Source organism: Bos indicus, chromosome 15 (assembly GCF_029378745.1).
Source record: "Bos indicus isolate NIAB-ARS_2022 breed Sahiwal x Tharparkar chromosome 15, NIAB-ARS_B.indTharparkar_mat_pri_1.0, whole genome shotgun sequence".
NCBI classification, from domain to species: domain Eukaryota; kingdom Metazoa; phylum Chordata; class Mammalia; order Artiodactyla; family Bovidae; genus Bos; species Bos indicus.
The window spans coordinates 29561226-29575829 of NC_091774.1; the positions used below are offsets into that span (position 1 = coordinate 29561226).

The following is a 14604-nucleotide window of genomic DNA, read 5'->3' on the forward strand; positions in this document are numbered from 1 at the left end:
TCAGCCGGGGCTGCACTTCATCTGTAGGAGCGCCATCTATGCGGGCAGCTCCGCATATGACAGAGTGGACTGGAGACACCAGAAGGCAAGAGGCCCCTAGTTAGAGTATTGCTGCAGTAGAGATGTCAGGTAAGAAAGTCCACTTCTGGAAGGAGAGGAAAGCAAAGGAGGGAAGAACGGACACATTCATGACTGCTTGGATGTAGAGGGCAGAGAGAGATGAGTCAAAGATGACTGAAGATTCAGGCCTGGGTGACTAAAAAAAGTGATCTGTAAAGCGAACAAAAAAAAATAAGAGTGCAAGTTCTATGTAAGATGTATTACATGCAGAGCGTGGGAAGAGAGATCACAGACTCAAGTTAGAGGTGGAAGGGATTGTGAAGGTTTTCTGGTTAAACCCCTTAATTATAAGGAGCTGAGAGGTTGTGATCTTCCCACAGTCCTGGTTAACCATTGCTGCTGTTATTGTGTTGGTTAGGGGTACAGGGAGCAGAGTTCATACCACATATTCAGGTTTGGGACCTGAACTACCCTCTAGGGAAGTGAGTGCTTGGGGATCAGGGGTCATTTTCAGAAGACAGGCATCTCCTCACTGCTTTTGCATCCTTTGTAATAGAAAGGAGCCCTGCTGGGTGGGACACCTTCCCAGCATTCTTATTCAGTGAACTGATTTAAACTAAGAAAACAACACAAAGCTGATTTAGCAGGGGATATTTTCACTATATTGGTATTGAGATGTTTGACTGAATATCTTAAAAAAACAAAAACAACTTCTTATTTTAATTGCAGTATAATCAACTACCAGTGTTGTGGTAGTTTCAGGTCCATCGCAGAGCGACACTTAAACCGAGTATCTTACCTCCTTACAGATGCCTGGAAGTCGCTGACAGACAAAGTCCAGGAGGCTCGGTCCAACGCCCGCCTGAAGCAGCTCTCATTTGCAGGTAATGCTACAGAGGTCATCTTCCGCCTGTTTCAGTATCCTCTGGTAGCTTGTAACTCTAAGCTACAGGGGTGGTTCTACCCCCCCCAAAAAAAAATCATCCTCCTTTTTTAAAAAAAATCATTTTTCACACTTTATTGAGATATAAACCTTATACTACACAGTTTACCCATTTAAAGCATATAAATCAGTGGCTTTTAGTGTTTTCACAGAGCTGTGCAAGCCATCACTACTGTATAATTGCAGAACATTTTCATCATCCCTACAAGAAACCCCATACCCATTAGCGGTCATGCCTCAGCCCCAGCCCCTGGCAGCCACTCCTCTGCTCTGTCTCTGGATGCACCTACTCATACATTTCCTGCAGAAATGAATCATACAGGTCATAGCCTCTTGTGCCTGGCTGCTTTCGTTTAATATAATTCTTTCAAGATTTCTCTACTGTAACATCACCTCAGTACTTTATTCCTTTTTTACAATTTTTATTGTAGTAAAATACACATAACAAAATTTTTAAATTAGAAATACTTTAAAATTATTTGTAAGTATACACTTCAGTGGATTAAATACAGCCACCTTGTTGTGCAGCCCTTGCCACCATCCATCTCTCTAACTTTTCTTCATCTTATTTGTTTATTTATGTTTTTGGCCGCACCAGATCTTCGTAGCTGTGTGTGGGCTTTCTCTAGTGGCGAGTGGGGGCTCCTCTCTGGGTGCGGTGCATGGGCTTCTCATCGTGGTGGCTTCTCTTGTGGAGCAAGCTCTAGGGCGCACGGCTTCACTAGTGGTGGCGCATGGGCTTAGCTGCCCTGCAGCATGTGGAATTTTTTCAAACCAGAGATTGAACCCATGTCCCCTGCATTGGCCAGCGGATTCTTTAAACCACTGAACCACTAGGGAAGTCCATGTAACTTTTCATCTTGTAAAACTGAAACTCTATATCCATTAACCATTGACTCCCTATTCTCCCCTTCCTACAACTTCTGGTACCCACCATTATTCTTTCTTTCCATCTTTGTGATTTTAACTATTTGAAGCACCTCATGTGAGTGTCCTCTTGTGCCTGGCTTAGTACACTCAGCATAATGTCCTCCAGGTGCATCCTTGCATGTTGCAGAACTTCTTTTTTCAGGCTGAATATTATTCCATTTAATGTATATTACATTTACTTTATCAATTGATCCATCAGTGGGCACTCAGATTGCTTCCCAGTTTTTGATAATTTGAATAATTCTGCTATTAACACGTGTGTACAGTGATCTCTTCAAGACTTGGCTTTCAGTTCTCTTGGATATATACCCAGAAGTAGAATTGCTGGATCTTACAGTGATTCTATTTTTAATTTTATGAAAAACTGCCAAACTCTTTTCTACAGTGTCTATATCATTTTACATTCCCACCAGTGATACACAAAAGTTCCAATTTTTCCACGTCCTCACCAATACTTGTTGTTTTCTGTACATTTCCCTAATCACTTGAGATGTTGAGCATCTTTTCTTTTGCTTATCAGCCATCTGTATATCTTCTTTAGAGAAATGTTTATTCAAGTCCTTTGTTTCTTTGTAAGGTGTTTTTTTGTTTGTTGTTGAGTTTCATAAGTTCTGTATATTAAGGATAATAATTCCTTATCAGATATGTAATTTGCAAATATTTTCTTTCATTCTGTGGGCTGCCTTCTTTTTTACTTTGGGGATAGCGTCTTTTTTGTTTTTTAGATCGGTGAGGGAGATATTTTGGGGGCAACAAAATATGGTTCATAGATTCTGCTCTGTCCAACTGTGGTGGTCATTGGGTGAACTATAATTAAAGTTTTTTATATGGCCTCTTCCCAGGGTCACTCTGAACTAAATATTGATGATACATGTAAGATTCTGCTCCTGGGAGTGGAACAGCTGGGTCTGTGGTGACTCTGTACTTAGCTTTATGGGGAACTGCCAAATTGGTTTTCCAGTGTGGCATCACCATTCTACATTTCCACCAGCAATATACAGTGATTCCAATATCCATATCCTTGTCAACACTTGTTAGTGTCTGTCTTTTTGATCATAGACATCTTAGTGAGTATGAAATGATGTCTCATTGTGTTTTTGTTACACTTTCTTTTTAAAGTTGAAATAGATTCATTGGTATTAGATTTCAAATTACATTTAGGCAGTATAAAAATATATCACACAGTTTCAAGCACAATTACAGATTTTAATTAATCTAGGGTGGAAGAAAACCTTCCATTCACTCTGGCTGTTCTGTATCTAGCCACCTCTCTAACCATCTCTTTTCAAATTGGTCCTAGAAAGGAAAATGAATGAGTACCTAGAGGAATATTCTTTATAATATTTTTGTTTAAAGAGGGAAGAGAGGACAGAGAAAAACAAATATATGATATCACTTATGAATGTGCTGTGAACATGTGAAGAAGTTTCTTAGCCGTGTCTGACACTTTGCAACCCCATGGACTGTAGCCCACCAGGCTCATCTGTCCATGGGATCCAGCAAGAATACCAGAGTGGGTTGCCATTTCCTTCTTCAGGGGATCTTCCCAACTCAGGGATCGAACCCACATCTCTTAGGTCTCCTGCATTTCAGGCCAGTTCTTTACTAGTAGTGCCACCATGTGGAATCTAAAAAAACAAAAAAAATGATACAAATGAACTTATCTTCAAAATAGAAATAGACCCACAGACACAGAGCTTCCCAGGTGACGCTAGTGGTAAAGCACCCACCTGCTATTGCAGGAAATGCTGGATTGGGAAGACCCCCTGGAGTAGGGCATGGCAACCCACTCCAGTATTCTTGCCTAGAGAATCCCATGGACAGAGGAGCCTGGCAGGCTACAGTCCATAAGGTCACAAAGGGTCGGACATGACTAAAGCAACTTAGCAAACACAGACATAGAAAACAAAGTAGCAGATGCTGGGAGTGAACCACACTGATCTCTGTGTTCCATAGTCCAGAGCCTGTCCATCAGTCTCCATCTCCCAGGCTACTGCCTGGTCCTTGTCCCCACACGCTTATATTCTAGAGGCAGCTGTCAGCGCTCTGAAGAAGATAAAATGGAGTGACGAAAGACTCTGACACAAGGGTAGGTACTTGGTGGCAGGGAGTCTTTTCTAGATCGAGTGGTCAGGAAAGGCGTCTCTTGAGGTGACATTAAAACTGAGACCTTCCAGTCTCAGGTACCTTCCAGTTATGTTCACCTTTGTTTTCCCAAGATTCTTTCTGCCACAGTGGATAGAACGAATGTGGGTGATAGAGCAGGTGATCAGGAAATATTTGTTGGATGAGTAAGCGAATCGCCCACAAGAGACTAGGTTGTTCCCACAGTATCCTACACAGGTGTCCTGTATCCTACACATTTATCTGGTTGCTTTCACATTGCGAGGTTTGTATACGTAATATATCTCCCTCTGCCAAGGGCTCCTTGAGACCAGGCACCATGCATAAATCATCTTTCTTTTCCTGTTATTGACACAATGTCTAATCTCATTGTAAGCCCTCTAGTAAATGCAGAGCTAAACACTCAGACTAAACCTTAAAATGCATTTTGTGAAAATACCCATAAGTATCTTTTTAATGGCTTTTTCTGTCAGAATGTACAGGAATCTAAAACTCCTAGGAAGAAATTCTTGGGGAAAATCAGTGTTTTTAGAGAAAAAAAGTGGTACTCGCCTGGCAGTTCAGTGGCTAAGACTCTGTGCTCCCAGTGCGGGGAGTCCAGCTTTGATCCCTGGTCAGAAACTGGATACCACATGCTGCAGCCAAGAGTTTGCCTGCTGCAACTAAAAATCCCTCGTGCCACAGTGAAGACTGAAGATCCCACGTGCTGTAACTACGACCTGGTGCAGCCCAATAAATAAATACATACATTTAAAATGTTTGTCATTGCCTTTTATGGCTTGAGCTCTTATATTGTCAACTTGTGTTTTATACTTGTATAGGTTGAGTTATAATCAGAACAATAAATTTTGGTAACGACAACCCTGTATGCAAGACAGCAAAGGAGACACAGATGTATGGAACAGTCTTTTGGACTCTGTGGGAGAGGGAGGGGGGTGATGATTTGGGAGAATGGCATTAAAACATGTATAATATCATATAAGAAAAAAAAAAGAACAATAATTTTATCATAAGAATGTTGCTTATCTGGAGACTTAACTTTCTGCTTGCTTCTAAAACCAAATTATATCCCTTAGAAATTCTCTTAAGTGGAAATTAGGCATCTAATAATAATTTTTCCCTTTTTAGAAAAATTATCCAAGATGTAAAATTTTACAAGTTGAAAAAACTAACTACCACAATAACAAATTCAAAGGTAGGATGAGGTTCCACCTCCTAGAAGTGATTGTTAACATTTAAACACAGATATCCTTTGAGACATAACATAAGGCCCCAAAATTACACTAGGGTTACATCTCTAAAAATATGCTTTATATTTAAGCAATGTGTCCATTGGAATTACATGTATTCCATCGGAATTACATGTGTTCTAGCACAGTTAGGCCTGTGAAATATATATCTTGTCTACAACAGATACCATTATTATTTTGTTATCTATTAATAATACCAAAACCAATCATTGTAAATGAAATAATACTGTTTACTTAATTAGCTATTTGCTAGTGTTAAAAAGAGGGATGGCAGTTATTACTCTGTCCCATTTGTTAATGGAGGAAGACAATAATTTCAGAAAGCATTTGACCATCTATGCCAGCAGACTTACATAAATGTTGTTTTTTATAAAATAAAAAGAAATAAGTGCTCATTAATGAATTAAGACTTAGAGTAAAACAAAGTGGCTGTTGTGTGTTTCTCCATTCATTCACCATAATAACATGGAAGAGAGTTCTGTGTTAGGGTTTACCAACATTCCTTATAAATTTTAGTGAGGTGCCTGTGTGTATGTGTATGAACTTATAGAATTCAGGTGCTCCATTAGCTATAAACAAAAATGGAATCATTTTTGTTACACAGTCCAAGGTTCAAATCCTGTCACACTAGCTAGGTTACCTTAGGTGTGAATCTAGATTTACTTTCCTTGAGATGAGGCTAGTAATTCCTGCCTCATCTCATAATTCATGGTCATTATGCCCGTGTAATGAAATAACACAGCATTTCCCATGTACATAGGAACATAGAAAGGAACATAGTCCAGAATTTGATGGCATGCTTTTTTCTCTGTCACAAGTGTTTTCCATATGGATCTGTAGCCACATTATTATTTTGGCTACCTAATGCTCATTTCTAGCTCGTCTTTATATAATTCACTCTTGAGCAGCCTCTGGCAGAGTTGTTCCCTAGCTTAGGCATTTCTGTGGTTGTATGTGGCTTCTGTTGGCTGGGCTCCTCACTACCCTGGTGCCTTCAATCCTACAGGTGTGAACGGTTTGCGGATGCTGGGGATTCTCCATGACGCTGTTGTATTCCTGATTGAGCAACTGTCTGGTGCCAAGCACTGTAGGAATTACAAATTCCGTTTCCACAAACCAGAGGAGGCCAATGAGCCCCCACTGAACCCTCACGGCTCAGCCAGGGCTGAAGTCCACCTGAGGCAAGTTCTGTTCTTGTCCTTAAGCAATTTGGGGTCCTGATTTTATTGTCTACTGGTGTATTTTCCCACTTAACCTCTGAGACTTCCTGTTAACACTGTCCTTCGCTGGCTCTACTAAACTGTCTCTCTAAACATATCTTAATCTTTTGGCTCCAGGAAGTCAGCCTTTGACATGTTTAACTTCCTGGCTTCTAAACACCGGCAGCCTCCTGAGTACAACCCCAATGACGAGGAAGAGGAGGAGGTGCAGCTGAAGTCAGCTCGGTAAGTCTGGAGTGGAGTGGGGTCACCAGAAATACTCTTTGCGAGTGAAACGATACCATTTGCAGCAATGTGGATGGACCTAGAGATTATAGTCAGTGAAGCGAGAAAGAGGCAGATACCGTACGATAGCATTTATATTACGTGGGGTCTAAAAGACAATACAAATGAACTTATTTTACTAAACAGAAACAGACTTACGGACATGGAAAACAAACTTACAGTTACCAAAAGGGAAAGGCAGCCGCTGCTGCTGCTGTCGCTTCAGTCGTGTCCAACTCTGTGCCACCCCATAGACGGCCTCCCACCAGGCTCCCCTGTCCCTGGGATTCTCCAGGCAAGAACGCTGGAGTCGGTTGCCATTTCCTGCTCCAGTGCATGAAAGTGAAAAGTGAAAGTGAAGTCACTCAGTCTTATCTGACTCTTAGCGACCCCATGGACTGCAGCCTACCAGGCTCCTCTGTCTATGGGATTTTCCAAAGAGGGTAGGGATAAATTAGGAGTCTGGGATTAGCAGATCCAAACTACTACTACTATATATCTATATATAAATAGGTAAACAGTAAGGTCCTACCATATAGCACAGGGAACCATATTCAATCCTGTAATAAACCATAAAGGAAAAGAATATGTAAAAGAATATAAAGTAAAATCACTTTGCTATACACCAGAAATTAATACAGCATTGTAAATCAACTATATTAAAAAATAAAAAAGAAATACTCTTTGCTTCCCTCTTTCCAGTTTTGCTTGGATCAGAATATCCCAAATAATATTTAAGAAGAGGAATATAGTTTGTGTTGAAGTAGCAGTAACTGGCTAGCAAAGAGAGAGGAATATGTTAACAGAGGAGAAACTCAAATAACTAAAAGATGTATATTTTATTCAACTGTGGTATACTCTGTCAGCTTTGGGCATACCACCGTAGACTTCATATATAACATAGTATAGGCATAATTTTATATGGTGGGCTTCCCTCATGGCTCAGTAGTAAAGAATCCATCTGCCAATCCAGGAGCCTCGGGTTTGATCCCTGGGTCAGAAGGATCCCCTGGAATAGGAAAATGGCACCCCACTCCAGTATTCTTGCCTGGGAAATCCCATGGACAGAGGAGCCTGGCGGGCTACAGTCCGTGAGATCACAAAAGAGTGGGACATGACTTAGCAACTAAGCAATGATACATTTTTATAAGGCAGTTGTTATACTTAGCATTGAACACACAGTGTAGTCATATGGTCTAGGACTGTTCGATCCAAGACTCAAAACTGATGATTTCCTAAAGAGAATTTATTAATAACGAGCCTTCTTTCTTTAGGAGGGCAACTAGTATGGATCTACCAATGCCCATGCGTTTCCGGCACTTAAAAAAGACTTCTAAGGAGGCAGTTGGTGTCTACAGGTATGGCGAAAATTATAGAAAGAATTCTAGAAAACTAACGAAGTTTTCCAAAATCAAAGTGGACCAAATGCTGAAGTCACCTCCTTCATTCAGCAAGTGAGGTTTCTGTCAGTATTGCTAATTGAACCTGATGTCCTGGGATCCTGGAGCTCCTTATGTTGAACAAGGAATTTAACACAGTGAGCATTAATGTACTGCTACTTCTAGTGGGTTACGGAATGGAGAAATCTTTAATCCTTGGCCATTTGTTAGAATGATTAGTATATTCATTCAGATCAGGTGGGTCCAGTTTTTCTTTCCTAAGTATCTGTCTCTCCTGGAGAAATGGAGGCCGATAGATTCTATTAAATAGAACCAATAGAAATAGAGACCAATAAATCTCTTCATAGACCTGAAGATTTTATTCATGTATTCACACATTTAACCTTATTTGCAGAATCGGCAGCTGATGTCTTTTCCATCTTTATGTCCTAGGTCTCCCATCCACGGCCGGGGTCTTTTTTGTAAGAGAAACATTGATGCAGGTGAGATGGTGATTGAGTATGCTGGCAACGTCATCCGTTCCATCCAGACTGACAAGCGAGAGAAGTACTATGACAGCAAGGTGAGTCCCACACTTGTACTCTCCAGTTCTTTCGTTATAGAAGGGGCCATCACCTACAAAGATGGTCCCTAGATCCCAGAGAAATTAGTATATTTTATTAATTAGACACTGGTTTTTATTACATTTTAACATCTCTGAATTTGTGGTGGGCCCAGTCCACTGTAGGGATTAGCACACAAAGATACTCTTTGAAGATTTGTCTGAATGGATCCCAGGATCGAAAGCACATTGTGACACAAGCTGTAGGTTTCTCCTGCCATAGGTTTCTCTTGTGGAGACGTTAATAAACCTGTGGTCCAGTGCCTATAATCTAGGAATTTCTCATGGAAGCATCCTGAAAGATGCAAGAAATCCAGAAATTTTACCAGAAGGAACTTTGTTCATCAGTGGCTAAGATCACATCAGAAAACGGTTCTGTGTTGTCCAGCCTGAGCCAGGCTCTTCTCTGTCCTCCTTCCTGCAGGGCATCGGCTGCTACATGTTCCGGATCGATGACTCTGAGGTGGTGGACGCCACCATGCACGGGAACGCCGCCCGCTTCATCAACCACTCATGTGAGCCCAACTGCTACTCTCGGGTCATCAACATCGACGGGCAGAAGCACATTGTCATCTTCGCCATGCGCAAGATCTACCGAGGGGAGGAACTCACTTACGACTATAAATTCCCCATTGAGGACGCCAGCAACAAGCTCCCCTGCAACTGTGGTGCCAAGAAATGCCGGAAGTTCCTAAACTAAAGCTGCTCTTCTCCCCAGTGTCGGAGTACTAGGACCCAGGGCCTCCACAGTGATGCCGAAGGCCTTTGCCAGCAGCCAGGTATTCCAGGATTGAGCGGGCACAGTTGAGGGGCCTCTGTGACGGCTGGGCTCCCTTGGGTCCCATATTCACATTCTACATGTGATCATAGTCCTGGAGAGAGATGAGGTCTAGAAGAAAAGATCCGCGATCGGCTTTCTACTGGGGCCCCTCTGATTGTGTGCCGTTAAAAAGTGGGGAAGGGGTCCCTAGCAGACTTGCCTGGAAGGAGCCTGTAGAGAGTTAGTTGTGTAGGGAGATTGGCCTGAGCACCTCCTCAAAAGTTGCCATCCTCGTCTTGGCGTTTCCCAAGCACTGTAAGCGAGGGGTCAGGCACAGCCCTGGTGCGGGGTTGGTTGGAGACCTGACAGTTTGCCAGCCCGGCCCAGCCTGTAGCCATGTGTTGAACAAAGAGAGACGGTCTGGTGGTTTTCCCTACTATCCTCCCAGTTGAGAGTTCCCTTCTGGTTGGGAGACAGGATTCTTAGCACCTTTGGTGTCAAAAGCTGTCTTGGGGTTGTGCCAATTCATTACCAAACATTGAGCCTGTGGGCTTTAAGTGGGAGTGTTACCCCCATGAGCCTTATCTCAGTCAGTCACCTTCCTAGACAATAGGAGCGGCTTCCCTCTCATTCCTTCTCTTCACTCCACTTTCTCGTTTCCCCATTCTGCATCCCACCGCTTTCCCGTTCTCTCTGGGTGGTAGGGGAGAGTGACTCCCTGTGTAAGAACACTCCCTGTTGGGCATAGGATGTGCCTACAAGACGTTCCCTGAGCCTGTAAGCACTCCCAGTGGGAAAGTGGACAGGAGCCATTGGCCGTAACCAGACAGAATTTGGAGATGTTTTCATAAAGCTCCACTGAGAGTTTTAAAGAAATATATGTAGAAGAAGAAGATTATTTAAATAGGATTTGAATCATGCAACAGTCAGAGTTTCACAACCAGGATGACCCCTGGGTCCCATTCCTAGGACATGGTAACTTTATTTTCCCCTTGTTAAGACATAGGAAGACTTAATTTTTAAATGGTCAGTGTCCAGTTGAAGGCAGAACACTAATCAGATTTCAAGGCCCAAAACTTGGGGACTAGACCACCTTGTATCGAGGGACCTCTGCCACCTGTGCAAAATCTGTGGCTAAAGCAAATGAAATGAAATGACACTACTGCCCTGATTACTCCTTAGGATGTGGTCAAAACAGCATCAAATGTTTCTTCTCTTCTTTTCCCCAAGACGGTTCCTGAACCTGTTAAATTAAGTCATTGGATTTTACTCGGTTCTGTTTACAGTTTACTATTTAAGGTTTTATAAATGTAAATATATTTTGTATATTTTTCTATGAGAAGCACTTCATAGGGAGAAGCACTTATGACAAGGCTATTTTTTAAACCGCGGTATTATCCTAATTTAAAAGAAGATCGGTTTTTAATAATTTTTTATTTTCATAGGATGAAGTTAGAGAAAATATTCAGCTGTACACACAAAGTCTGGTTTTTCCTGCCCAACTTCCCCCTGGAAGGTGTCCTTTTCGTTGTTTAATGTGTAGCTTGTTTGTGCCCTGTTGACATAAACGTTTCCTGGGTTTGCTCTTTGACAATAAGTGGAAAAGGAAGGTGCCCCCAGCTCCATCGGGCCACTCCCCTCCTTCTCCAGTCAAAGCTCCTGAATGGCTGCGGTAGGATCTCGACACAGCAGTTCCTTCTCCTCTTGCCTGCCTCTCTCCCTCCTTCCTGGCACAGCCCAGTGCTGAGAGGTGAGCGCCAGCACTTCCTGTCTTTCTTCCTTCAGAGTTAGCAACCAAGCTGAATGGCAACCTGATGTTTTCCATCACCATCTGCCTCGTAGGTCACCTCGTCCCCCTCTCTCTGCCCACCAAGTCCTCACGCCTGCAAAGACCCCCTGGGTCCCCCCCATGCCCTCTTTTGGGGCAGCTCGTTGAAACTGAAGCACAGTCTGACCACTCACGATAATGCAGATGCTCCTCGGCCTCTGTCAGCCACGAGGTTTCAGAGCAGCGTAGTCCAGTGGAGGGCAGGGCGCCTCTTCTCACCACAAGAAGCCCATTCCTCCAGAAGGAAGTCTAGCAAAGCAATACGACTCAGCCCAGCGCTCTCTGCCCCGGGACTCACGGCTCTGCTGTGCCTTCCACCCTGGGCTCCCTGTTCTTCCGTGACCTTAATTAAGAACTTTGGTGGCTCTGCTGGAACACTGTCACTGTTTTCTCTGTTGTGCAGGGAACCCAGCACTGTGGCCAGGATGGCAGAGTCTCCCTGTCATCTCAGAGAAGTGCCAGCAGGGGCCTGGGGCAAAGCAGTCTGCCCAGACCTCACCTCCCTTCCTCCTTTTGCCCGTGAACAAGATACAGTGGCCCAAGGGGTTCCACTGGTGTCTGGTTTCCTTTATTATTGCACTGTGTGAGGTTTTTTTGTATATCCTTTTATTCCTTTTTCTTTTTCTTTTTTTTTTAAAGAAAAAAAAAAAACCTTAAGCTGCATTTGTTACTGAAATGATTAATGCACTGACGGGTCATGAATTCACCTTGAGGAAGACCCAAAGGCCAGTCGGGAGTGGGGGAAACTCAGCTCAGTAGACCTAGTGACTGCCCTGCTAGGCCGTGCTGTACTGTGAGCCCCCTCCTCATCTCTTTCTACCAACCCCAAACCCTGAGGCCAGGGGAGGAACCCCCCGCTTCCTTCTCCTGCCAGCTGCAGATGGTTTGCCTTGCCTTTCCACTCCCTAACTGTCAACCACAGAAATGAGGAGTTCCTCCTAGATCTCAGCCTTGAGTCCATTGCCAAAATTCAGCGTACCTGCCAGCAACTTGGGGATTAAGCTAAGGTTTTCCCTGCAAGAGGGAAAGAAGGCGGGAAAAAACAAAACAAAACCGGCATAGCTATCTCCAAGACACCTCTGAGTCTGTTGTGAAAGTGACCAAGGGAATCTCCGCACAAAAGTGCAGACTGAGGAACTGTGGTGGGTTGTTCCCAAGAATCCCCCAAGGGGCACCCCAAATCCCTAAGGAGTCACAGCTGCAAACCTGGTCAGTTCTCAGTGAGAGAGCCAGCTCACTTACAGCTTTGCTGCTAGAACCTGTTGTGGCTGCATTTCCTGGTGGCCAGTGACAACTGTGTAACCAGAGGAGCTGCATGGCGCTGACCTTTTGGCCGGAACTTGGTCCCTTTGGCTCCCCGTTACCGTCCGCCACCTCCAGCCCAGCCCCTCCTGTTTTTAGACCAATAACCAGAATCAAGGGGGAAGCCCTGGCAGCTATATATATATATATATATATAAAAGTTTTCAACCAGACTCCTTTGCCGGGATCCACTCTGCCACCCCGCTTGCCTCTGTCAAACCCCTGGGCCAATGCTGTGAGCACCATGCAGCTCCCTTGATTTAAAAAAAAAAAATACAACAACAACAAAAAAACAACAAAAAAAAACCTTCTAATGAATGTATCTTTCTAAAGGACTGACATTCAATCAAATATCTGAAAATACTAAAGGTCAAAACCTTGTCAGATGTTAAGTTTGATTTGGGATTTTTTTTTTTTAATAGAAATCAAGTTACGGTTTTTTGGTGTTTGTTTTTTTTTTTTTTTTTAAAGGAAAAGCGGGTCATTGCAAAGGGCTGGGTGTAATTTTATGTTTCGTTTCCTTCATTTTAAAGCAATACAAGGTTATTGAGCAGATGGTTTTGTGCCGAATCATGAATACCAGTCAAGTCTCACACTCTGAAACCTTGCAACTTTTTTGTTTTGGTTTTCAAATAAATATAAATATGATATATATAGGAACTAATATAGTAATGCACCATGTAACAAAGCCTAGTTCAGTCCATGGCTTTTAATTCTCTTAACACTATAGATAAGGATTGTGTTACAGTTGCTAGTAGTGGCAGGAAATTGTCAGTCTGGCGCTCCTCTGATCCCCCACATGGGAGGAGACTCCAACTCTAAGGGGATGGCAAAACAGTCCATCCCCGGGATCAGAGAGAAATGCAGAAATGGTGTCACCTGGGTTTTTTCTGCCTGTGAATGTTGCCAGTCAGTACCTGTACTCCTTGTTTCTCTATTTTTGGTTATGAATGTTGGGGTTACCACCTGCATTTAGGGGAAAATTGTGTTCTGTGCTTTCCTGGTATCTTGTTCCGAGGTACTCTAGTTCTGTCTTTCAACCAAGAAAATAGACTTGTGGTGTTTCTTTTATTGAACTTTTAACAGTCTCTTTAGTAAATACAGGTAGTTGAATAATTGTTTCAAAAGCTCAACAGATGACAAGCTTCTTTTCTAGGAATAAGACATTTCTTGACAACTTTATCATGTATAACAGATCTTTCGGTTTGTTTTTTTTTTTCCCTTGTGTTCTTCCAAGCTTCTGGTTAGAGAAAAAGAAAAAAAAAAAAAAAAAAAAGGAAAAAAATGTGTCTAAAGTCCATCAGTGTTAACTCCCTGTGACAGGGATGAAGGAAAATACTTTAATAGTTCAAAAAATAATAATGCTGAAAGCTGTCTACGAAAGACTGAATGTAAAAGTAAAAAGTGTACATAGTTGTAAAAAAAAAAAAGGAGTTTTTAAACATGTTTATTTTCTATGCACTTTTTTTTATTTAAGTGATAGTTTAATTAATAAACATGTCAAGTTTATTGCTGCACATGGTTGAACTTTCTTTTGGCTTTGGCTGAGGTGGGAGGGCCATGGGCCATGACCTGATTACAAAATCCCTTCCACAATCCTTTCTTTTAAGGTGGAATCTTGAAATCATTCCCTTCTGTCAGGCCTCACTCTATACTGCTTCTCTTAATCATATTTTCTTCTCTTATTTATCAGTGATGTATATTTGGGACCTAATTAACTCTGGATGTGAGGAAGGGGTCAAGAGAACAAAAGAATAGTTCCTTTTACTTCCTACAAATACTCCATCTTCATCCACAGGCAGTCAGGCATTGGCTTCTAACAATTTCTTCCTAAATCTGTGAGTATAAAGAAAGTATTTCAGGGAGATGGACAGTACCCTTTCTCTTGGCTCCACTCCACCTTAAAGCTGAAATGGGATTTA

General features: G+C 42.5%; 1 protein-coding gene across 7 annotated transcripts in view; it reads left to right on the forward strand.

Annotated features, from left to right (window-relative positions):
• KMT2A (lysine methyltransferase 2A) overlaps positions 1-14199 on the forward strand; it is a 77945-nt gene extending 63746 nt beyond the window's left edge. For all 7 annotated transcript variants that reach the window (XM_070803499.1, XM_070803504.1, XM_070803501.1 and 4 more), the window contains 6 exons: positions 870-944; positions 6314-6492; positions 6649-6752; positions 8066-8149; positions 8624-8753; positions 9217-14199. In XM_070803499.1, the coding sequence (XP_070659600.1) occupies positions 870-944; positions 6314-6492; positions 6649-6752; positions 8066-8149; positions 8624-8753; positions 9217-9492 (848 nt within the window). In that variant the 3' untranslated portion in view covers positions 9493-14199. The remainder of the gene's footprint in view (positions 1-869; positions 945-6313; positions 6493-6648; positions 6753-8065; positions 8150-8623; positions 8754-9216) is intronic.
• Positions 14200-14604: the final 405 nt, after the last annotated feature.